The sequence below is a fragment of the Zootoca vivipara genome, chromosome 6 (assembly GCF_965207765.1).
Source record: "Zootoca vivipara chromosome 6, rZooViv2.hap1.1, whole genome shotgun sequence".
NCBI classification, from domain to species: Eukaryota; Metazoa; Chordata; class Lepidosauria; order Squamata; family Lacertidae; genus Zootoca; species Zootoca vivipara.
In genome coordinates, this window is record NC_142589.1 from 70091748 (window position 1) to 70116661 (window position 24914).

A 24914-nucleotide genomic window follows, 5' to 3' on the forward strand; every position below is an offset into this window, starting at 1 on the left:
GCAGCGACACAATCATATGTATAGAGAGTGTAAAGGAGCGGACTAAGCACACATCCCTGTGGTGTTCCTGTGTTAGTCCTAAGCATATCAGAGGTATAAGGGCCCAACTGGACCCTCTGGGAGTGATCTGACAGGAAGTCCAATATCCACCCACAGAGTGATAGCAGGAGCCCCTATTTCCCAATTTAGACATCAGGTATCGCGGTAGAATGGTATTAAATGCCGAGCTGAAATCTACAAAAAGCAGTCTGGAATAGCTCCCCCGCTGCTCCAAATGTGCAAGAACAGCATGGAGGGCAATTGCCACAGCATCCTCTGTTGATATTTTCATTTTATAGGCAAATTGGAATGTGTCCAATCCCTCTGGTAGGCAGGCAATAACATAATTTCGTCCCAGGATCAAATCAGAAACTGTGACGGCTTCTGTAAATCCAGGACTCTCCCTGTTAAATAGGGACACTTGGAGTGTATGAAATCCTGGAGGCTCCAAAATTGTTATATTAGTCACATCAGTTTTAAAATATTGTGAAAAGAAAGCATTCAAACTATGACATACTTCTTGAGGATTAATCCAGTTAACACAGAAACAGTTTAATCTTAACTAGAGTTCAAATAATATGAGCTAAAACACAAATATTATGTAAAGAAGCTTACAAATGTTATGTTGGTCAGTATGTGATGACGTTTGCTACCCTCTCTCTGCCACCCATTTCCCTCTTTCTTGCCACCCACATGAAATCCGGCAGATGCCTGCAGTGGATGTTTGGGCCCACCCCTTCCTTAAATGAAACACTGGATGGTCCTCTGCTGTCAGGGGTTCCTGCTGACCGGCCATGCATTGCTCGGGTCTCAAACGCACAGCAATGTGGGTAGGCTTCTCTTTTGACAAAAATACCTCACCCTGAACCGCAGGGATTCAGCCAAGCTTGAAGCAGCAGAAGCAGATGCCCCCAGATCTTCTGCTCAGGGCAGAAAGAGGGAAGTTCTTATGACAGATGCACAGTCTTAGTTGCTTCTGGGTTTATTGTTATTTTGGGCCATCACAGCTTTGCTGACTCCGACCCTGGCAAACAGCTGCACTCAGCACTGAAAGGGTGCTCTTCACACAGCTAAGCTGAGCTCCTCAGCCTTCGCCTGCATCTTCACTATCAGGTAGGAATACAAATGAATGATTCCTAGGGAAATAACTCTTACTCCAGAGCGCTGATCTCCCAAGGGTTTTTTTTAAATGAATGATCCATAAGGGGAAGTCTCACTAGGGATGTTCACAGGTGACACACAGCAAGGGTACAGTCTGTGTACCTGTGTAGCTAGGTAAAAACCTGAGCTGTACACACTCGCAGTTATTCACATCTAATGTTCAGTGGGAGTACAGTCTATGTTGAGCTTTGCAAATCAACGCATGTGAACTGTTTCATGCAAACCCTTGTACTGTGTAGAGGCAGCTGGCACCTCTGTTCAGTCGTCTGCGTGAGCAAGGCAACTAGCATTTGTGATCCATGGAGGGCTGGCTGTAGGTTTGGCAGGTCCCTGGGCAAACTGTCTCCTCCAGACAGCAGCCCAGTGAACAGGGGTTTTAGTTGGGGGAACATTTCCCATCATTTCCCTGCTGGAAGAAACTCCTTAAACGACATGCAAATGTTACATAGCTGTGCCTTTCAATGCAGGTGTGTTTGTTTACACAGATTGCCACTGTGGGGGTACCCAATCAGGAAACAAGGTAGTGTTAACCCCCCACCCCCCACTGTGGCCTCTCTTCACCGGCAATTGGCATAGTAAAACAAGATTTTGTTTATCTCAGTTGCGTAGGTGTGGGGCTCTCAATTCTCATTGAGAATTGAAGCAAACAGTTGAAGCCTTCTAACAGGCACTCCTCCCTGCCTCTTGGGTCCCAGTCTGGGTCCAGTATCGTGCTGTCAATATATGCAGGGGGGAAAAACCCTTCCATTCCCTTCACTTAAAGGTACAGCAACACAGGTAATACAAACTGTTTTTTGGCCCATGTGTTAGAAAGATTGGTAGGAGGGCATGTGGTAGTTGGCTTCACTCCATTTCTCATGTATCCTGTCTTAATTTCGGTTCGCCACATTTCCACATTAGTTTGCTCTCTTCCTTTAAAAAATGCACACCTTTGTATGGCGTTTTGCCTCATAGATACATTTTCCGAAGCAAATTCACCACTTTAATGCATACTCCCCTTTCCACATGCATTTCACATGTTTTGATGGAAGTCTTGTACATTTCAATAATGGCCAAAGAATCAAAGAATAGCTACATTTTGGTCAACACTTTATTTCAGGAAATGAGAAGTAGGTAGTTCTGCATTAAAATATAGACTGAACCAAACTTTGCTCCCAACCCTAGGGAGGTCTAACCACAAGCAGTGTTTGAGTTCCGTTCAGAACTCTTTTCACCCGTGTTCTATGTATGTATGTGTATGTGTATATGTATTTATTTATTTTTACAATGTTGCATTTATTGTTCATGTTGTGTGTGTGTATATATATACACACAGTTAGTTGTATTTATTGATTTGGGGTTTTTTATTCTTTTTCCTCCGGCTTCCCCAAACGCAATACATAAATTCAAAGATTTCTGTGCTTAAAATATTACAATTTTGTTTGTTTCCTCTAATGACTTTTGTACATGATCAGGAGGAAATGCTTGAGCAATGATACTGATAGAAGGTCCCTGTTTCCATCTGAGGACTGTCGGAGGGTATGGCTGCATTTCCCATTGACTCTGTAAGGGTTGCTCTGCTCTCTCCAATACAACTGGGGTGGGCAAGCATACAGGTTGCAAAGTCTATTGCAAGGGGAGGATGAACTCTAGTAGAACAGCTCAATCTGCTGAGTCTTGCCTCTGCGAAAAAGAGGAGATAGAGACAGGAACAGTCTGCTGATCCAAGCTTCACTGTACTTCTAGCAGCATCTCAGCATGGCGAAAAAGCAGTAGCTGTCAGTGGCCAGATTGAAACAGACAGGAGTTTGAAAAGGGGCTTTCAATTTTGCAAGGCAAACTCAGTGCATGTTCCTTATGGTTGGTGAAATCTGTCCATTTTGGTTTCTCTTCATTTAGAATCGTAAGTTCTGTTTGCAATATAACGGCATTGTTTTGGAAATGTTCTTAAGAAGTCTTCTTGCTCTCATGCCATTCAAGCTAGTATTTCTGAGCTCTGAGGGTGAAGAGGAGAGGTTGGTGTCTCCTATTTATATCCTACTTCTGAGCATTGATATGGGCTCTGCAGAAGGCTTGAAATGGATGTGGAATATTTTGATTGAAGACAATTGTTGGACTAAATGTGGTTAAGGTTCCTGTTGACATCAGTTTTATCTACCATGAGAAGAGCAAGCATTGAAGGTATCGCAAAAAATGGTATATGACTCCTATGAAACTGTTTCAAATGAAGGTGTTTATTAGAGACTATGTTGGAGAGGATATAAGGAGCTGAGCTCATTTCAGCTCAGGCGGAGGACTTCTGACAAAGTGTCAGATGGTCTTTGCAGAAATGATTGGACAACAACTCTTGAAATCTCTGGAATCACTCCTGTTAAATAGGAAGGGCGCCACATTAGCTGATTGGTAGAAAACGGTTTGGGGAGTTGCTTTGGGGAAAACCAGCCCCCCCCCAATAATCTGGTTAAAGAAACAAGATATTCAGTTTCTTTTGTACTGGTTTTGTGATTTTTATTGTTTATAAAAGCAAGGATGAAATTCAAAGACAACTCCCAGCAGCATGCAAACCTTTCTGGCTGCTGTGAACATAATGGATTTGAATTTGTAATTTTTTAAAAAATTCCCTCCCTATCCTTAATACTTACTGGAGACGACTGTCTTCCTGGGACATTGAAAGTGCCATGTACAGAATCAGTCCATTAATTTTATTTATTACATGTATATATCACCTTTTTTCTTCCCAGGCATTCAAGGTGGTACACATGGTTCCCTCCCCTGTTTCATCCTCACTACAACCCTGAGAGGTAGGTTAGGTGAAGAGATTGTGACTGCCCCAAGGTCACCCAGTGAGCTTCAGGGCTGAGTGGGGATTTGAAACCTGGTCTCCCAAGTTATAGTCCAGCACTCTAACCATTACACCACACAGGCTCATTGGTCCATTCAAGTCAATATTGCCTACTGATTGGCAGCAGCTCTCCAGGACTTGAGGTAGGAATCTCTCCTTGCCTTGCGATGACAGGCATTGGATCTGGGACCTTTTGCATGCAAATCATCTGCTCTGTCCCTGAGCCATGGCCGTTCCCATAGGAGTACTATGGGAGAAGAATCTCAACTGACAGGAGCAGAGCTTGTGACAGGTTCTCTCCCTTCCACCAAGCTGCATACAAGCCTTCTCTCTGAGCACATGTCCATACCATAGCTGCCAAGTTTTCCCTTTTCTCGCGAGGAAGCCTTTTCAGCATAATGGAATTTCCCTTAAAAAAAGGGAGAACTTGGCAGCTATGGTCCATACACATTCTTATGACTCGGAGAAAATATTTTTGATGGTAAATAACTATAACTGAATGAATCAATAATCCATTTCCACCCCCTTGCTTCCAGATTTGGCCCTTGCATGAATCCACAATGAGGAGTTTCTTTTTTCTGCTCTTCCTTCCAGGTAATTCAGGTTTGATTTGTGCAAATTGGGCTTCTGGTCTCTTTTAAGCACCTCTGCTCTCTTTGGTCTTTAGAAAAGAATGAGGAGAAGGCAGTAGTGGACGTTGGGTCTCAGATTTTAGCGGTGCCCTGTGTGACACTTAAATTCCACAAACCAAACCTCTCTAGCTCCATTCTGAAACATTGTCTTGATGCCCCCTGGCAGGGTAGTGCTCACCAGTCCTGCCACCCCAAAAGGCCTCTGATGATGCATCTATGGTCCAGTATAACACCCCCCACACACACTAATGCAATGCTATTGACATGTTTCAGAATATTTCTGCAAAAAAGCTACCAGGCTGGAGAGGCTGTAAGAAGTTGAGTTTAGTTTTGATTAGAGAGCACAGCCTTCAGATCATTTTCATCATCCTTCTGAATGTATGGTGGGAGCTGATCAAAATATAACAATTTGTTCTCCGATTTAGGTATCTTGGGTAATGAAAAGATGTTGACTATTGCCCCGAATAATCTGGCTGCGTGGGAAGGATCCTGTATTCTTATTCCATGCATGATTGGCGTAACATATAACAAGGTTCGGGTTGACAACTTCTTCCTGATTTGGTATTTTGACCCCGTGTATAATGAGACACTTAAAGATTATTCTGGTATCATGTTATACAATGGCTCCACGGCCTCAAAGAAGTACCTGACTCCAACAATGCCACACTTTCTGGATCGGGTGAGCTTTGTTGGGAATTTAAAGAACAGAAACTGCAGCCTGAAGATCTCTCATCTCCAGAAAAATGACAGTGGCAAATATGGAGCAAGACTTTATGGCTCTCCTATAAACAGGCGTGAACGAGAAAAGTGGTTTCTTGAGGCTGCTGTTAATATTAATGGTAAGCAACTTTCAGAGATGATTTGTCCTCTGCTCTTGCTAGTCAAGTAGTCTGGAAGCTAAGGGCACCTTCAGGCTGTCACTGTTTTGTGGGAGGGATTCAAGGGCTTACCACAAATGTAGATTTATGCACTTTTAAATGCTCTGTTGCCCTAGTGCAAGATTCACTTTTAAAAAGAATCACCTAAAAAGAATCCACCTTTAAAAAGAATCAGACAGGGTCATGCACTGAAATGTGTGGAGTGAGCAAATGACTAATGTGGGAAGATGTGTAAATGCCTCATAAAGAAATCATGATGAATAACAGATGCATAACTGCCCTGTGATCAAATCAGAACAAAAGCTCAACAAGGATATACTCTAACTTTGTGTAAGTTTCATGCAAGCAAATAAAGATGAATGCTCAATAAATAGGTCTTCAGGTGAGGTTCTAAACGGTCAATTTTCTAAGGTTGTAATTGTAATTCTATACAAATCACAGAATTATGGAACTGGAAGAAATCCCAAGAGTAGACTAAGAGTAATGGTAGACTGGTAACTGAATAACATTTCAGGAATCCCCTCTTATAAGGGTTTGTTAAATGACACTAATAATGTATTTGCTAGGAGGCCTCACCACATCTTTGTGCGAAACTAATGTGCCATTCATCAGGCAGCCCCTTACATTGTGTTGCATCAAACGTTAGTCCACTCAGGGGAAGTAAAGGTAAAGGGACCCCTGACAGTTAAGTCCAGTCGCAGACGACTCTGGGGTTGCGGTGCTCATCTTGCTTTACTGGCCGAGGGAGACAGTGTTTGTCCGCAGACAGCTGGCTCAGGGGAGACCCATTGAAAATAATGGACCTAAGTAGATTAACTATAGATACAATAGACTGTGTTCTTATTTGCCTTGCCAATATCTAGTGCGGAGTTTTTCACATCACTTTGATATGCAAAAATAACCACCTATTTATTTTATTACCTAACAAATTTATAATCCTCTTTATAGCCTGAAGGACCTGAATTGTTGTACGAGTTCAATATGGGGATTGTATATACACATGTTCAGCTTTAAAAACAATAAAATAATTCATCTGAACTTCAAATCAAGAAAACCACCTCTACAAGTTCTACAAAAAAAGAATAAAATCATTTCTGCCATTGTCCATTTGACAAATATCAACTCAGAAAGCCATAGTAATTGAAAACAAGTGCTTCAGCCAACTGGGCGTATAGGATGTCCTTATTTTCCACCCTTCTCCGCATTTGTCACATGCAGCACTGTTCCCATTCTGCAGGGAAGGAGACTTGGCAGCTGGACGGCTCCACCAAGAGAGGCATCTCCTCCCTCTGCTGAACTGGCTCTCGCGTACCCTAGATCCTCATGCAAATAGAGCCACCAGTGCTGGCTGGTGCCCATAGGGACTGGTAGGATGATAGACAGAGAGGCCAATAGTAGGTGGCAGCAGAGCCAATGACAGGCAAAGCCAACTGATTCTAGTTTTGTCTCTGTCCTCCTCCCTTCTGAGTTGTAGTTGGGGATCTCTGAGACTGAGGAGGAGGGTAACAGTCAGTGTCAGCCCCCTCTCAACTGGTTATAAGTCAGGAGGCATATGAGAGGGGGTACTGGCTGAGGGCAGACTGCAGACGGCGGGTAAGTGCCCCATTTGTCCTCATTGGCCAGCCTCCACGAATACATAACTTGGAAGAAGTGACCATTCTTTCTGTGGAAACAAAATAAAAAGAATTCCTTCCAGTAGCACCTTAGAGACCAACTAAGTTTGTCATTGGTATTTGCTTTTGTGTGCATGCACACTTTTTCAGATACCGTGCGTGCACATGAAAGCTCATAATAATGACAAACCTAGTTGGTCTTTAAGGTGCTACTGGAAGGAATTTTTTTATTTTGTTTTGACTACGACAGACCAACACGGCTACCTACCTGTAACTAGAACATTTTTTCTGTGCTCCAGCTGGAGGCAGGTATAACTATGCTAACATGCTGCATCACAGAAGGGGGAAAAGGTAGGCCTGGATGCTTCTTGCCATTTTTGGATAGATGATCAAGGCTCTTATCTGCTCAACAGCTTACTTTTAGATTAGGGGTGGTGAACCTTTGATCTTCCAGAAGTTGCTGGATTATAACCCTCATCACCCCTGACCATGCTGGCTGAGGCTGATGGCTGCTGGAGTCCAAGAACATGCAGTGAGTCACAAGTTCTCCATCTCTGGTCTACACCTTTGCCTGATCAATGACTTGCCATTTCCTTTTTTTTATTTATTTTCTGCATGCAGTGTCACCACCCAAACCCAAGATAGAAAGCATTGCAGAAATCCGGGAACAGAGGTCAGTGAGAGTGACCTGCTGGGTATTTTACCACTGCCCTGATGAGCCAATTATGTTGACTCTCAGCGGCTTGGAGGAGAGTCGTATGTCTTCCCAAAAAACAACCAACAAATATGGAAAAGTCCAAACTATTCTGAGTTTTACTCCAACTTGGGAGGATCACAGGAAAACGCTGACATGCACTCTGAAAAGCCACAATGGGACAGAGATATCCCAGAGCACTATGACATTGGATGTGAAATGTGAGTATTCAGGGGGGATGAAACTGGGCTATGTGGGGAAAATCTGTAAAAAAAAATTCCGCCTGAACTACACAAGATTCTGTTCCTCTGAAAAGACATCGTCTGAACTCTGAACCTTGTGAGGGATGGTGGGGTGTGGCTTAGGCATTTGCAATAGCAAGAAGCACGTGATTGTCGCATTTGGAAGGATATCTGCTATTGAGTGCAAAATGTGATGGGAATCCCTGCAAGAGGGGAGGGGGTTATAATTAAGGGTTCCTGTTTATATTCTAGGACCTCCAGCCTTGCAGCTTCTGTCCATTTCTTATGGTACTTACGACTTCCCTATTTTATTTATTTCAGATGGTCCCAAAAGAGTTAAGCTGAGCGCTACACCTGGAATCACAGTCCAAGAAGGGGAAAAACTCTCTCTTGCATGTACAGTCAACAGTAGCAACCCTGGAGTTACATACCAATGGTACTGGAAGGATGCCTGGAAGTATGAATGGACGAGCCCAATAAAGGAATTTGATTCTGTAGGAGAGCAAGATTCTGGTGTCTATCGCTGTAAAGCTGAAAACACATTTGGATTCGATAGCTCAGAACTGACCATCAATGTCCAGTGTGAGTTTCTTTGTTGTGCTGGTGAATGATGACCATCAGAATTTTCAGATATTGCTCGCCTCTTCCTTCCTCTTCTGAGGGACTTTTCTTATTTCAGAAGAAAACTACTTTTCCCTTCTGATTTTCATGCATTGTGTGACTATCAGGACGGGAAGCAAGAAATAGCTTCTTTAATGCCAATTCTACACACTCACCAATGTAGTTTGTAAACCAGCATTGCTGGTCTTGCATAAAATGCACCTTTAGAATACAATATTATATCAGGTCACCTTCAAAGATGGGCAGGGTAGCATCCAGGGCATGCTAGTGATCTGGCGGCTGGTTGGGTCTGGAGGGGCCATAGACATGGCCTCACTTAACCCTGTAGGTGCTGAACTGCAGTGTTTGAACATGTTTATGTATATATGGACTTTCTCAGTACCCCCAAAAGAGAAACAACAGATATGATGAGAAAATAATGCTATCCCAAAATCTCCCTCTGGGGTTGGGTTGACTCACCCTGCTTAATGTGGCATGCTGGACCAGGATCTTCAGCAGCAGGATTATAATCCCCACTCAGACATGCAGTTCACTGGGAATTCTTGGACTAGTCACCATTTCTCAGCCTACCCTACTTCACAGGGTTGATTTCAGGATGAAATGGGGAGGTGGAGAACCACACGCTCCTGGGAGGAAAGGTGGGTTGAAAATATATACATAAATAATAGTTGGCCAAATTTGTAGCACAGCAGTAAACATAATAATCACCACCAATTAATTAACTGATGATGATATAGTAAAGGTGGCAGTAGTGATTCTGTGACATGGTGGTAGCAGCGGAGGTGGTGAATGATGATGATGATGATGATGATAAAAGTGTAGTCATACTCTGACTTCCCCTGTGTGTGAAGACAGGCTCTGGCAGATTGAACAGACAAGACCAAAGTGGGTCCAATAGTGAAGAAGACACTTTCTGCACTTGCTGTAGAGGGGAGTGAGGGGCAGATGGGCTCATCAACCTGGGAAGGTAACCCATCTAGGAGAAGGAAAACTCTGATCCAGAGTGGAGTCTCTATGAAGGTTGGATGGTGCCATGTACGCCTCCTTCTGGCAACTCCTGTAGCCAAGCTGGTGCCAAACATATTGCTCTGCTTTCTTGTGGACCACATCAGCATGTCGGAGAAGGGGGTCTTGTAATCTGGGCAGCCCAGGACCTCCATACACACTGCCCAGGCTCGCACCATATGGAGGTCACTTTGATGCTGCTAATGCAGTGATTTGACTAAACCCCCGGAAGCGCGCTCTGTTGTCTCTCAAGACAGATGGATGCCAACAACAGTCATCATCAGCATAGTAATGATCTGTCTTAACAGTATCTCAAAATGTCCCTCCTGGAGTGGGCTGACTCACCCTTCCATATGGTGGGGCCAGTTTTGCTACCTTCACCAATCACTGAATACACACGGTACTCTTTCTCAGTTCTCTTGTCCCCCAAGGAAGCAGACACATTTTCTTGGCCTCAAGAGTCCTGATTTCAGTGTCCATAATATCTCTATCCCAGATCCACCCAAGGATGTGAAGATTGACGTGCCACCGGGGATAATCAAAGAAGGGGACTATGTGGTTTTGTGGTGCTCTTCCCGAGGCAATCCTGCCACCAACCGCCATGGCTGGTATAAAGATAGTGAGTCTGTCATAATTGGAACCGACAAGGAGCTGCATTTTGAGGCGATCCAGGCCAGAGATTCCAGTACCTATTACTGCATAGCTGGCAATGCCATTGGAAATTCAAAATCCTCATCTGTCACCCTGGACGTTCAGTGTAAGTAACCTCAGTTTCAGGAAGTGAAGGGTCTGTAGCTTGGACTTTGACTGGCAGGGTCATAGCTGTGCTCTGCATCAGCTGAAACCTGATCCTTTTAAAAATAAAAACCCTGGCGGTACCAGGAATATTGACCACTTGCATGCAAAGTATGTGGCATATCATATACAAATTTAAAAGAAGTTAGGCATATTCACTGGAGAAGGTTATCAATGGCAGCTGGACATGACAGCTTTGTTGTACCTCCACTATCAGAGGCTATGTGCTGGAAATCTCAAGTGGGGACAGTGTTCTTGTGTTCATGTCCTGCTTAAGGACTTCCCATAAGCACCTTGGTTATTGACCACTGTGAGATGGGCCTTTCGCCTGATCCCTATGGGCTGTCCTGAAGCTCTTACCTTGGGATGCAATGAGAGGTCAAGCAAGGCTGTTTGTACAAATGAGCAGCTCTGCTTGATTTCTGCAAGGGATAGTAGCACCAGTCACCTTGAATGAATTTTGTCCCAATCCTGCTTGTGCACAGCCCTTGGATACCATGCTGGCTGGGGAGGAGGGTGAATCCTCTACTTGCTGGTCATCATAGACCCACAGCTATGGAGAGAGTTGAGCAGCACCAACCCTCCTCTATTGATATTCTCCAAGTTCATGCTGGGCAGCGGTGTAAGGGAAGATCCTCCTTTGCTGGCTAGTGTAGAGTGAATTAAGGCCATTGAATCCTCCAGTTAAGAACAGAGGTGGCTCATCTAGTTCTCTGTTCTCTAAACCAGTGTTTCTCAACCAGTGTGCCTCCAGATGTTTTGGGACTACAACTCCCATCATCCCTAGCTAGCAAGACCAGTGGTCAGGAATGATGGGAGTTGTAGTCCCAAAACATCTGGAGGCACACTGGTTGAGAAACACTGGTCTAAACTGGCCATGGCTCCAAACCCTGTTTGGAGATACTGGGGATTGAACCTAGTACCTTCCACACACAAGGCCCTACCACTGAGCTATGGCCCTTCCTTTTAAAGGCTGTAAATCAGAATGTGCAAGGCCCACCACTGCATTTTCAGTATGAGCAATTTCTTGCTCACCTGCTCCTACATAATTTATACTTGGGGGCATCCACAGTGTTGCAGACTGGCAGCCCATGTGTGTTGACTGCTCCCATGCTTCTGCTAGTGATATTTGAATGATGCTGATCATGCTAGTGGGGCTGGGAAATTGGGAAGCGATTCTGTCAGGGCAGGCGCCAGGAGCTGGTCAGTAAGAACTCACATGATGTCAGTGAAGTTAACTCTTTATTCAAAGAAACAAACAGCTCAGGATTCCAGGCCTAGTGGGCACAGTAACTCTTCCCAGTAGATTGTGGGAGATGTCAGAGATTGAACTACAATCTGTAAGCTGCAACCTTTTCCATGTTATTGTAAATATAACTCTTAACTTTTGGAAAGTGAGTATAAATGTAGAAATGAAATACTTCTGGAAAATGACCAGCAACTGTGCACATAAACAACTTGGATATTATCAATATTAACTGGTCAATGTGCAACATTTGTATTTGTATAGGTATTTATGCTCATTCTTTGCTATTTTGGTGAATGTGTGTGACTGGTTATTGTGCCCATTTCCCAACTATGCACATCATGGATGATGTTTCTCAGGAATAAAAAAAGCATTGATCTGATTTTCCAGATGCTCCCAAGAATGTCCAGCTTACCCTTAATAGCCGTCAGCCCATAACAGAAGGAGACACTGTCTCACTGAACTGCTCTGTGGGCAGCAGTAACCCCAGTCGCAAACGGTATATATGGTACAAGTCAGAGAAACGTATAAGTTCTACTCAGGAACTGTACACCTTTACTGCATCAGCTGAAAAGGTCAGCATTTACAAATGTGAAGTTTGCAACGAGATCAGCTGTACAGCATCTGCGCCCGTCTCTGTGACAACACTCTGTAAGTAATGCTACTGGAAGACCTGGAACACATGTACCAGTTAAGCAGAGGGAGAGGTTATGGGAAGGCAGGTGCAGTCATTTCACAAACTTGATCCACACAGGTTATGTGGCTCCACTACCTGTTTGGAGAATTGCAGGTTGAACTTAAATAATTTAGCCAAATCACGAGAATGATGTACTCTTTGCCATATAGAGCCTCTTAGCCTAGACTGATCTTACACCTTAGATCCCAAATTGATGGCAGCCTTATACACATGACAGAAGCCGGGATGCTTGCCCACAGAAATTGTGAGCCATTGTCAGTTGCAACTTACACAGGCAGACCTGTTATGGCAGAAAGATTTTGGAGAATTTTTTTTTCTGATGCTCCTCAAGTGGTGAGCACCCACTGTTGGCACAATTTAATAAAAGGTGAGTGCCAAAAGCAGGACTGTTGAGTGCAGCAGGCATGTGCTTTTCAAGCTGAAAATTGAGGTTGATCACAGATTTACTGCAGAGGAATCTGTATTCAGTGATTGTTGTGTGTGTGTGGCGGGTTTTGCATGTGTGTTCAGGTGCGAGGGCAGGTGGAGCACCTTATGTGATACATTGCCTTTGGTCTCTCCTCCTGCAGTTGGCCCCAAGGACGTGAAAGCTGTGCAAGAACCTCTGGGGCTGATCACTGAAAGCAGCTCTGTGAAGCTGAGATGTGAAGTGAGAGAAGCCAACCCCCAGAAACTCACCTACATATGGTACAAAGAAGGGCAACAGCTGCAGCTGGACTCTACAGTGGCCATCCCAAAAGTGACCCCTGAGCATTCTGGCAGTTACTATTGTGTAGCAAGCAACCAAGTAGGCTCAGCAAAGTCCTCACCAGTTCAGCTGAATGTCCGTTGTGAGTATGGAAAGGAGAGACTCCTGAAGATGGCTGATGAGGACCCCACCCCGAGTATCTTATTCCCTTACTCTGTCCTCAGGGGTGGCCCATCCATTCTCACTGCTTGAGGCAAAATGGGAAGTGCCACTCTGCCTTGCTGTTGGCACCGCTGCCTCTACCACCCACCTTGCCATTTCCTTCACTGGTGGAGAAGCAGCCCTTGTATCCGTGCTGATTTCAGGGGAGATCTCCCCGATTTGGGGCAAGATCTTGCCTGAAACCGTGCAAGATATAGTGGGCTTCACAAGATCTGGTGCAATTTCAGTGAGATTTCACCTGAAATCAGGGTCAATACCAGCCCCACTTCCCCCCTGTGAATAGAGGCAGTGGGTCAGGTGGGGTCTGCTTAGGCAGCTTCTGCTACCTGAGGCAGCATCCTCACCCCGCCAACTGGCACGTCACCCTGTCTGTCCTCCAAGCATTACTTCTAGCTGAGGACAAGCTTCCAAGATCTTGTCTTCAACACTTGCCTTTTAACTAGAACCAGTGCTGTCCGATTTATCCTTAGTCTCATTGTTTCCTTTCTAGAATGCAGGAGGGAAAAAGGATGGGGACAAAATAAAAGTTTAAAAGTTGGACCTGCCTCTCAATGGCTCTGGCTTCACCTACTGTTAGTCTCTCTGCCTTCTGCCCTACAAACTCTGAAGGGCGCCAGCAACCCCTGAGTGGTACTGAGAGCCTTAAGAAAAATACTAGGCTGTGCTGAATGGATCTTCCCTGCCTTTCTTCTTGGCAGATGGGCCTCGTAATGTCCATTTACTCCTGAGCACCCAGGATGCGATCATTGAGGGAATGAGTGTCTCACTGAGATGCGATAATGATGCGTATCCACCAGCTGATGTTTACACATGGTACTGGAATGAACAGAGGCTCCAGCAAACTTCCAGGACACTTCAGCTGAAGAAAATCCAGGTTGACCAGTCAGGATCCTATCACTGCAAAACTTCCAATGGCATCTCTGAGCAGGACTCTGCACCCATGGACATCACTGTGTCCTGTGAGTAGTTAATAAGGGCAGGTCAAGAATTCTAGCCTGCAAAATGTTGTTTTAGTAGCTGCATGGCCATCCTTTGTCAAGAATTGTATGTTGATAATTATTGTGGAAGGACAATCCATGGATATTTCTGCTAAGGGTGGCTAATGGCCAATGCATTTCCAACAGCTTGTGATCTTGGGAGGGTATTTTGACCTGACCAAGGAGCATGGGCAAAGGAGAGTCTTGAGAGCTAGACAGATAGTTCTGGAGGGTTGTATATGAGCCCAGGACCAGAGGTTCCCCACTGCTAATCCATACAGATCTGCTGTAGTGTCAGAGTTATTGTGGGAAATAAATATGGCAGCAAACCCAGCCACTCAGAGCACTAGATGGTGGTGGGGTTCAGAAAGTGAGTATACCCAGCCCTGCCTGGAGATGCCAGAGATTGAACCTGGGACCTTCTGCATGGAAAGCCAATGTTCTGCAGCTGAGCTCAGGCCCTTCTCACTGCTTGCAAGGCAGATGGATGTGAAGGAGAGGAACCTGGTGGAACTTTGATGTGCAACTGAACAAAAGCCTGCTTGGGAACAGGCAACAATCTCTTCACCATTACAGCCTGGTGTTGCAAATTCTAAGCTTTCTCCCTTTCTGTGCCATGTAGACAGCAGAGCTACAGTGTTGAAGCGTGCCCTGATTGGCCTGGGCAGTGTCCTATTTGCGGTTTTCCTCCTGGGGTTGCTGTCCTATGTGGTGCAGAGATGGTAAGTGGTTCTGGGCAGAGCCTCTTTGATCCAGCCAGGTCATTAACCGGCGATGTTTCTGAAGGAGCTAGGCTTCCCTGTTCTGCTGGGATTGTATTATTGTGCCTTTAATTATGTATGGATTTTATAATCGGATTAATGCTAGTAAACTGCTTAGAAGCCATTTTGGCATATAAGCATATAAGCAGTATGTAACTGTAAATTACATACTATGTAATACCATACGTGCTCTGGTCCATGGGGTCATGAAGAGTTGGACATGACTAAATGACTAAACGACTAAACAACAACAACAACAACAACAAACTGTAAATTGCTCAGGAATTTGTAAAAACAAAAAGTGTTTTTTAAATGGATAGTGTAGTCTATGAGTTTGGGCCCGTCATGCCCAAAATCAGACAAAGTCACATTTTGGCCTGCTATCTTGCTTCACAATGGCTCCCGGCACCCAAACTTTGATGAAACCTCCTGCTCCCACCTCTTGACAACTCTTGCTAAGTTTGGTGATGAAATCTTGGGAGGTGGGCAAAAAATGAGCAAAGTCCCACTTCAGTCTGCCATGTTGATTCAAAAGGGCATTTGGCATCCCAACAATGACAAAAACTACTACCCTACCTTGGGAATTCTCATGCTGAATTTACGGTATCAATGATAGCTTGACAGGTGGCAAAACCTGTAGAGAACAGACAGACAGACAGACAGACAGACAGACAGACAGACAGACAGACAGACAGACCAGTTTCCAAAATATGTAGCAGAAGAGATTGATCAATGGTCTGACAGTATAAATCCAGCCTATCAACTTTTTATAAATCACACACACCTTCTGTTTGGTGAAGGGGTTTGGAAGTGGTGGTAGCCCTCTGGTGAACTGCCCCAATGAATGACTAACAGGACAGAACTGTATCTTTTCTACATTGCAGGAAGAAAACATTAGACCCTGGCACTGGAAGGGCACGGAAATCAGGCTCATTTTTTGTGAAGAAGGTTAAGTTTTATTTTCCACTGGTACATTGTGGGAGAGCGAGGGTGTTGAATCTGTTTGCAAATAACAAGTGACATGGCTGCTTCTGTGACCAGCCAATGACCTCTCTAGATGTTGCTGGCAGTCATGACGATCAGCATGAATTAATAGGACAAATTAGATGAAGCTGCACCACAGTCCCAAGTATGATGACAGTGGTTGCTTCTTCTCCCTTGTGGCAAGTAGCAACCTCTGGGAGTCATTCCCCCAGCCTTGTGATTGGGACTGTGGTGCAGTGGAAATGGTTCATCCATTAGCCATGGGCCCAATCTTGGTTGCTGTCCCCTTGCTTTGAAAGAGAATTAGACACGTTTGTGGGAGATAAGGCTATCATTGGGTACTGGCCACAATGACTATGTTCCACCTTTACAGTCAGAGGCAGGGTAGCTCTGAATGCCACTTGCCAGGAACCACCGGTGGGGAAAATGCTGTTGCACTCAGGGTCTACTTGTGGGTTTCCCATAGGCATTTGTTTGGCTACTGTGAGGATAGCATGCTGGACTAGATGGACCTTTGGTCTCTTCTTCTGTTCTCATGCATCTGCTGTATTTTATTTCATATGTTTACCTCACCACATTTCTGAGTAACCTTTCACAAGTTGCAGTGGAGACTGGTCCATTAGGGCATTGTCCCACCAACCTTCACTTTAGCTCTCATCTACCTGCCTTCTTAGTTACCCTCAATCCACCCTGTCTGTCTCCACCCAGTGGCGTAGCATGGGTTGCCAGTGCCCAAGGCTGTGCAGAAGGGGGAAGGTGGGGAAACGGACGGAGTGCACATGCACATTCAACTGCTTAATGGCGTCTGTGCCACCCAGGAGATTGCAGCCACAAAAATAAAGAAAAGAAGAGCAATTCCATTGTCTGGAGAGGTCACTTCCTGGTTTGCACGGAGAAGCCATTTTCAACAGAGCCCAGTGACGGAAATGTGCAGCTGTATTGAGGCAGCACCAGGTGTTTAAACTTTGTGCCCCCTAACAATTTTGCACCTGGGGTAACCGCACCTGTCCCCCCCCACTGTGCTACTGTCTCCACCTACTCCCTCCCTCCCTCCCAGTACCAATGGACACCAGCCACCACAAACAAAGTATCTTGAGAGTAAATAAATGCATAGCACAATATACAGTTAAAACAAACCAAGAGGAAGCAAGCAGGCTTAATATAACCACAGATTGCATGTAACATGGAGTTTGGCCCTGAGTCCAATATATGCCTAGTCTTCCCTTTGGATGCTATGGACTACAAGCTGCCAGCCTTGGCTAGTTTGGCCAATGGTAAGGGATGATGGGAGCTGTAGTCCAAAACATCTGGAGAGCATCAGGTTAGGGCAGGCTGCTGTAGCCACTATGCCCCACTGGCATTCAGTTGTGCATCCCCCCTGATTTATCCATTCAACAGGGATATACTTTATTTCAGGAGGAGGAGACCCTGTGGTCTTTTAGATGTTGATGGAGCAGCACGGCCAGTTATCTGATGGGGGCTGGATTCCGTAGACATCAGGAGAGCTACAGGTTCCCCACCCTTGATGTAACTGCTATGTAGGAAAGCAGCAGAGAATTTCAGGAGCTGCTGGCTTTTCTCAGCCCCGAGTGACACATGGGGCACCCAGTGAAATACTCCCTCTCATGTGCACCTCTCAGAAGGCACAGTAGATTGTCATCCTTTGCATGGAGGGGTGGGTGGGTAGGTGGGATATTATGTCGCTGCAGAGAAAATGATGTCCTAGGCAAGAGAATAAACACTGCTTTGTTTCTTAGGCCAAGGGAGAAAAACTGTGCAATGGTAACAACAGGCTGAGAGAAAGTGGAGCAGATGGCTCCATCGGATTCCTGAACGAGGGCGCAGAAACTTCCATTTCTTATGCGGCGCTCAGGTTCCCTCCAAGTTTGTCTGAGGAACGCACTGTTTATGCAAGGTATGATGGGAGCAGACTAGAGGGTTGCAGGACACTGTGGTAGATATGTTGCCTTTTTTTGGAAGAAGGGGGAGTTGGACAAGTGATGGGTGCAGTAGGAAGGGATTTCCACATGCAAGGAGCCACCACTGAATAGGCCCTTCCTATACGCTGCCTGTGCCCATATTTTTTACTCTCCTTCCTTCCCTAGGATGGACCAGATACATAGGAGGTCACCAGAGCTCCTGTGAGTTCATCACTGGTGAAGAAGAGGGGATTTCAGTTGGTACAGCTTCTCATGTGGTGGGTGGGTAGAATGTTCCCACCCATCCTGAAACCACATTGTTTGCATGATGATTAAAGACTCAGCAGCCCCGGTTGTTCTTTGCATCTGGTACTTCTGTTGCTCATCTCCTGTGTATGGGAGAATGTATAAAGTTAGTAGGGGACCCACCCACTGAAAACCAACAATCTACTACAACATGGTGCATTCTGGATGTAGATTACAACTCCAATCATCCTTCACCATTGGCCATGCTGGCTGGGGATGATGGGAGTTGTGGAGGGCACAAAGTTGACAAAGGCTGCTATATTGCATTCAGGCAGCCTAAGCACTAAATTCCTCTTCCACACTCCAAATGCTTTTCTAACTGGAATCTTCAATTCTTTACAGTGTCAAAGCACCACAGCCTTTGGATGATGCCGTGATCTACAGTGTGGTAAAGAAACCCGAGCTCCACACAAAGGTACATCTTCATTGTAAGACAGAATCCCATGGGATGTGTGAATGACCTGGCTTCCCCAGTATTGTAGCCCATGATCTCCTATGGCTGGCATGCCTGGACATATGGTTGGACGTATGCCAGGGGCCCACATCCTAGCAGGTTCTCCACTGACCAGAGAACCCTGGAGTTGCTGCGGGGAGGAGGTAGACTTACTGAGGGAAAGAGGATCACAGAGGGTGTTCTCCCAAGGGGTTCCACATAACTCCAAAATGCTGTGAGGTTTGGTCCATGCGAGGTGGAGGTAGGGGCTTCAAAGGGGTCTGGTCCCAGCACAAGCATGACCAATGTTTCAGGTATTGCACTAAATTTGGTTGTCATTCAGACTGCAAACGGCAGTTTGACTCACACTGTAGAGATACAGGTTTAAAAGCAACATGTCTGCCTCTTTTAAAGCATCACAGAGAATTGTGGCTTTCAATAAACGTTTATTGAATATATGGGAAATAACTGTGTACAACTGAAAACACTGTCAGCATTAAGATAAGTTCAACAGTGTGAATAAGTTTTGATGGATGCAATAACGGAACACCGATTGGTATAGTTTTTGTAAAATGTGCAGGGATTTATTATATTTAAAATGAACCATGGAAAGAGAAGAATGGAAGTCATGGATATCTCAAGGGTGTAAAATGTGTATTTTAAATTGTAAAACAGAAAATTAAATACAAAATATATATTAAAAAGAGAGAGAGAATTACGGCTTTCAGTTTAGTACAGGGAATTCAAGCTGTCACTAGAATATTTTTCTCAACTTTGTGGTCAGCTGTAGAATAGGTGTGTGGTGAGAAGAACAGAACAATTTCCCCCAACCTGGTACCCTTGGGTACCCTCCAGCTGTTTTGGACTAAAAGTTCCATCATGCCTGATGATTGGCTATGCTGACTAGGAATGATGGGAGTTGTAGTCCAAAGCAGCTGGAGAACATCAGATTAGGGAAGTCGCCTTAGTAGCACCCTCCTTTGGAGTCATGAAAAAGTCAGGTTTAATTCCACCCTATGTTTTTGAAAAGCAACTTGAGAAGGTGTTTTTTTTTATGGACCTTGCCTGAATCTGGCAAAATAAAATTCCAGATACCTTTAAAGGTTGCCAGAATTAGCTCAGCTACTGCCACAACCACCAGAGAAAGGTAAACCACCCCTAACCTCCCCAGGGAATCCACTTCTGGATAGATAATGAACCGCCTTCATAGTCATTTGTTGCTCATGGCATTTGTTTTAGGACAGGGGTCCCCAGACTTACTGGCGTTTGGGCCGGTTCCCACCGCGCCGATCGCGCGGCGGGCCGGAGGGCGGGGGAGTGCGCGCCCGTGCGCATGCGCACAGGCGCTTACTGGCGCGGCGGCGCGCTTCCAGGGTGGAAAAAGCGCCGAAAATCCGTTGTGCGCATGCGTATGGGCCTCCCCCGACCCGGAAGTGCACCAGAAATGACCTCTTCCGGGTCGGGAGAGGTCCATACGCATGCGCACAAAGGATTTTCGGCGTTTTTTTCCCAACCCGGAAGAGCGCTGCCGCGCCGCGCGCCGTAAGAGCGGGCGGCAGCGGGGGGCGGCGGGGGTCCTCGCGGGCCGGATTGGCAGGCCAATTGGGCCGCATCCGGCCCCCGGGCCGTAGTCTGGGGACCCCTGTTTTAGGACAAGTGAAAACTGAACTGAGCGGGTACCATTTATTTTTTAATTTTCATTTGCTTTGAATCTCATATCACCAGGCTTGCTAATGCACAGGGCCATGCTGTCCTGATTCAGCTTCCGGTTTCTTATGCTGTCCTACCCCCTTGTTGGCAATTTAAAAGAAATCGTCACCCTTGAAGTGAAAACCATTTTTCTAAAAAAGATGAGCATGTGTTTCCTTTGTAAGACCCAGATAGAATCTCTGCAGAGCGTAACACGGCCCCAGGGATCTGTACTGTCAACATCATCTCCTCCTAGCTGTGCTTTTTTTTATCATTACAGTATGCCAGTGCCTTCTGCTATCTGCATGAGAAGCAGAAATTCAATAGGTAAAGGAGGTTTTCCTTGCCATAGTGGTGAGACGAGAGAGAGGAGAGAGAAATCTCTTGAGGTCTGGTCAAGCAACTTTTTAATAAAAGTGTTGGGGCATGCAGAAGACCTGTCCTAAAGATGTGGGGGGAGAACAAACCTAGATCTGTATTAATTGGCACTTCTAATGAAGCTACAACTCCCACCGCCCCGATTGTTAGCCATTCTGGCTGGGGCTGGTGGGAGTTACAGTCCAATGACGTCTAGAGGGCACAGAGGTGGGGAAGGGTGCTTTGTTGCATACAGGAAGCCTAATCACTAAATCAAAAATGTGAAAGTTTTATCATCTGCATAGGGATACCTGGTTGTAGCTTGGCAGGGTGGGAGAGCAGATGAAGTGTCATGAGAAACTGTGATCCTTAAAAAAACAAACAATCAAAAAAAAAACCCCAAGCTGTTAGTCCTTAATTTTGCAGTGAGCACCCTGAAAAATGTGTAGGTGGTTTCTACTAAATATTCAAAAGCTTTGGGTGGAAGCTGCCTTAAACCTAGCCAGACCACTGGCCTTTTTAGCTCTGTATTGTCTACTCTGATTGGTAGAAGCTCCCCAGGATTTCAAACAGGAGTCTCTTCCAGCCCTGGGGATGCTGGGAATTGAACCTGCCATGCAAGGCAGATTATATGCTACTGAGCTTTGATGAAGGGCCAGGGAGGGCTGGGGAGGATTCTTAGTCTGAAACCCTGGAAAGACAGGAGTTGCAGACAACACTGAACTAAATGGACCAATGATCTGACTCAGCAGAAGGCAGCTTCCTATGTGTGCGCTGCAAAGATAAAACAAACAGCACCCTTGTTTTCAGCATTTCTTCTCTACATATTTTGATAATGGACATTCTCTGCAGCTGTCGGGATTCTGACAGCATCTGCCATGCAGAAGATAGTACCTGACAATGCAAACATGCAGCAGCGGACACTGTTTGATATTAGGCATGATTTAACAGCTATAATCTTGCAGCAGCTAATAATTGACCATTTAAAATAGTCTGTATAAGTATTAGAGCAAGGATGCAGAGGTTGTTGGACTCCGGGTCCTATCAGCCCCAGCCAGAACACCCAATGGTCAAGGATGATGGGAGAAAATTGAGTCCAAGAAAATCTGAAGGACTACAGGTTCCTCAGCTGTGCAATAGAGGTCACTATTTGACAGCATCTCACAGGACAGTTGCTATGCAGCCTCCACCAGTTTTGCTTCTGCAATATACCAGCCAACAATTGATGTATTAAAGTTGGTAGATGACATGCAATGAAATGTACTCCAGTTTACATAATAATTCAGTCAGTCCGTCAGTCAGTCAGTCGGTCAGTCATCCAATCAAACATTTTGAGATCCCCACATACAACTCAATCCAAATATTGCATTTTGAAAAATGGGCATTTATTGACATTCTTTGGAATTTCATTTCATTGTCACCCTGGGTCTCTCTAACATGGTAGGGCAGTCTTCCCCAGCTGAATGCCTTCTGGATGTTGTTGGACTACAGCTCCCATCATCCCTGACCAATGGTCCTGCATGCTTGGGCTGATGGGATTTGGAGTTTAATTACATCTGGAGGGTACCGCATTGCCTACCCATGGTCTACTGGTGGCAGCTCTCTGGAATTTGAAGCCAGGGTTCTTTCTCAGCCCTGTGTGATGCCAGAGGTTGTATCTGAGACCTTTTGCCTTTAGAGTAGACCCTCTGCTCCACCACTAAGCAACACTCTTTCCCCTAAACTTGTATCTCCTTCTGCTTTAGGGAGACACCAAACCTGACTACGAGAACGTGGTGAACAAGAGCGAAGAGGAGCTGCATTACTCGTCTTTGGTGAACCTGGGCCCACGGCCTCACCCCACCTATGTAGACTTTGAAACAGACTCTGAATCGGAGGAGAGCATCCAGTATGCATCCTTGAAGCACTGATCCTCTTGGAACTAGCAGAGATCAGGAACTACTCCTAGACTCTTTCCCCTCTGTGTTGAGGCTGGGCCTGTATTATAGCTTTCTCTTTGCAATCAAATGCAGCAGAACTTGAGAGGGTAGTGCATATGATCTGGCTGTACTGGGAGACAAGCAAGGCTGAGGTTTAGATAGATATGGTGCATCACTGCCAGCACAGTGCTCCACCTTTCAACACATTTCACTGGTGATCGAGATCAGTATCCCCAAGTCTTGTCTTTCCCATCGAATCATATGGGAAAGATCTGCTATTCCTTCCTTCCTTCCTTCCTTCCTTCCTTCCTTCCTTCCTTCCTTCCTTCCTTCCTTCCTTCCTTCCTTCCAACAAGTCAATCCATACTTGCAACATAGAAAACTGCTCTCTGTATATTCCAGGTGAGACCATTCATTCATCCAGTCTGGTATCATCCATCTTGGCTAGAAGCAGCTCTGCAGGCCCAGAGGTCTTTCCTATCATCTGCTGCCTTATCCTTTGAACTGGACATGTCACAGATCAAACCTCTGCGTGGATCCTTCCACTCAGCTATGGTTGCATTCGGTTCAGGGATTCCCAAGCTGGGTGGGGTCCTGCTGTGCCTTGAAAGGGATGAGGAAGATATTTGATTCAGATCACGTTTTAAGGTAAACTTAAAAGAATTCTCATTTCCCAAAGCCGCACACAAACTGAAACACAGTTGTTCCTCAAAAATCTCACTTCTGCAAATTTTGCAATGCAGTTCTCCGACCATGCAATGTGTATAAAGAGGTATATGCAAAGTGGGCATATATATCTCTTTGTGTGTGTCCCAACTTTTCATATCAAGTAGGCCACAAGGGTACTTTGACATGAAAACTGTGGGCCGCACACAGCCTTGTCGTGCACAAGGGGGGGGAACAAGGCCAACATGTGACCCCCTGTCAGCCCTCATTCTACCTTCCCAAAACTGGGCAAGCAAGGTGCTGGCTTTGGGAAGGAGGTGGGAGGACTCTAGGACCCCACCAGAGCCCTTGTGCCTCCTTCCCAAAGCCCTGTGCCTTGCTTACCTGGCTTTGGGAAGGCAGTGCAAGGGCTGTGGAGGAACATCAAATGTTGCTGAGGGCTGCAAAAAAAGACCTTGAGACCTTGAGAGAAAGACCACAGTGGACCACCCGTGTGTGTGTCTGTGTGCGCGCGCATCTATTAGGAAAACAACATGGGAAAATGTATATAAAGGGAAGTTGTTTTGCAAAATGTGCATTAGGAAAATTGCAGAAAAATATGTGCATATTGGGGGAGATCCACACTAAAATGGGTTATGAATTTCCACGAGGACTGATGTAGAAATGTGAAGAACTGAGCTTGGAAAGAATGAGAAACTGAGAGAAACCAAAACTGACACATTCACCTATACTGCCAGGAGCTTCTTGCAGAGGCAAGAGGGCCGGAGGCTGACCCAGGGGAAGGGATGGGTGATATATGGGCTTTTGTGCCACCCAAGAGGCATGAGCTAGGGCTGGAGGAAGAGGGAGAGTCTGAGCAGTTGGAGATGAGGTAGGAGGCACAGGATGTGTCAGAAGTGGAGGAGGAGACTGTTGCTGAGGGGCGGGGTGGTCAAATCCCTACTGCTCCCTTCCATAGCTGCCAAGTTTTCCCTTTTCTCGCGAGGAACCCTATTCAGCATAAGGGGAAATCCCTTTAAAAAAGGGATAACTTGGCAGCTATGCTCCCTTCCCCACAGTCTCCAAGGACCAGGAGGGCTGGAAGAGGCAGGAATCATGTGTAGGTTGCAAGTTGCTTGTGCATGCCTTATCAGGCAAGGGGTACTTAAATTTGAAGCGGCGCATGGTCACACCATTGCACCAACAGCCTAGTTCGGGGCACAAGCCTGGGGTGGGGATGCCAGCTATTTAGTTGCCAAAACTGTGTGTCCGTGTTCCGTGCCCCTTAGGAGCTACATTAAGTGTGCACTTTATCAATAAATGATTAAACTACTGGTCATTTGTCCTCCTTGGGCCAAAGGATACATATGTACTGAAGAGATCCTGCATACCAACCAAGCATATATACTCTCGCTGAGCCACAGCCATTACTAAGCTTGTAGTCACATTTGTGGACTTATGAGCCCTATATGGTCAGTGACAAGACATCTAGTTCTGAATGGTATTGCTACAGCCTTGCCTTCCTTCTGTCACTCAGATGTAATCCATCAGTTTTGACATGTAAGTGTAT

General features: G+C 45.5%; 1 protein-coding gene across 4 annotated transcripts; it reads left to right on the forward strand.

Moving 5' to 3' along the window:
* Window positions 1–1015: 1015 nt before the first annotated feature.
* On the forward strand, window positions 1016–24678 carry LOC118086731 (B-cell receptor CD22-like). 4 transcript variants are annotated; one of them, XM_088672525.1, is made up of 15 exons: window positions 1016–1152; window positions 3921–3980; window positions 4558–4615; window positions 5079–5492; window positions 7766–8059; window positions 8402–8662; window positions 10203–10463; window positions 12138–12398; window positions 13014–13274; window positions 14053–14313; window positions 14954–15053; window positions 15977–16040; window positions 17834–17991; window positions 18644–18716; window positions 22526–24678. In XM_088672525.1, exons 3-15 carry the CDS (start codon window positions 4582–4584, stop codon window positions 22688–22690), a joined length of 2607 nt encoding a protein of 868 aa, XP_088528651.1. In that variant the 5' UTR covers window positions 1016–1152; window positions 3921–3980; window positions 4558–4581; the 3' UTR covers window positions 22691–24678. The 4 variants fall into 4 exon arrangements, 3 of the variants coding, with proteins under 3 accessions (XP_088528651.1, XP_088528650.1, XP_088528652.1); XR_015950657.1 differs by lacking the exons at window positions 3921–3980; window positions 22526–24678 and adding an exon at window positions 16895–17030; XM_088672524.1 differs by lacking the exon at window positions 3921–3980.
* The last annotated feature ends 236 nt before the right edge of the window (window positions 24679–24914 follow it).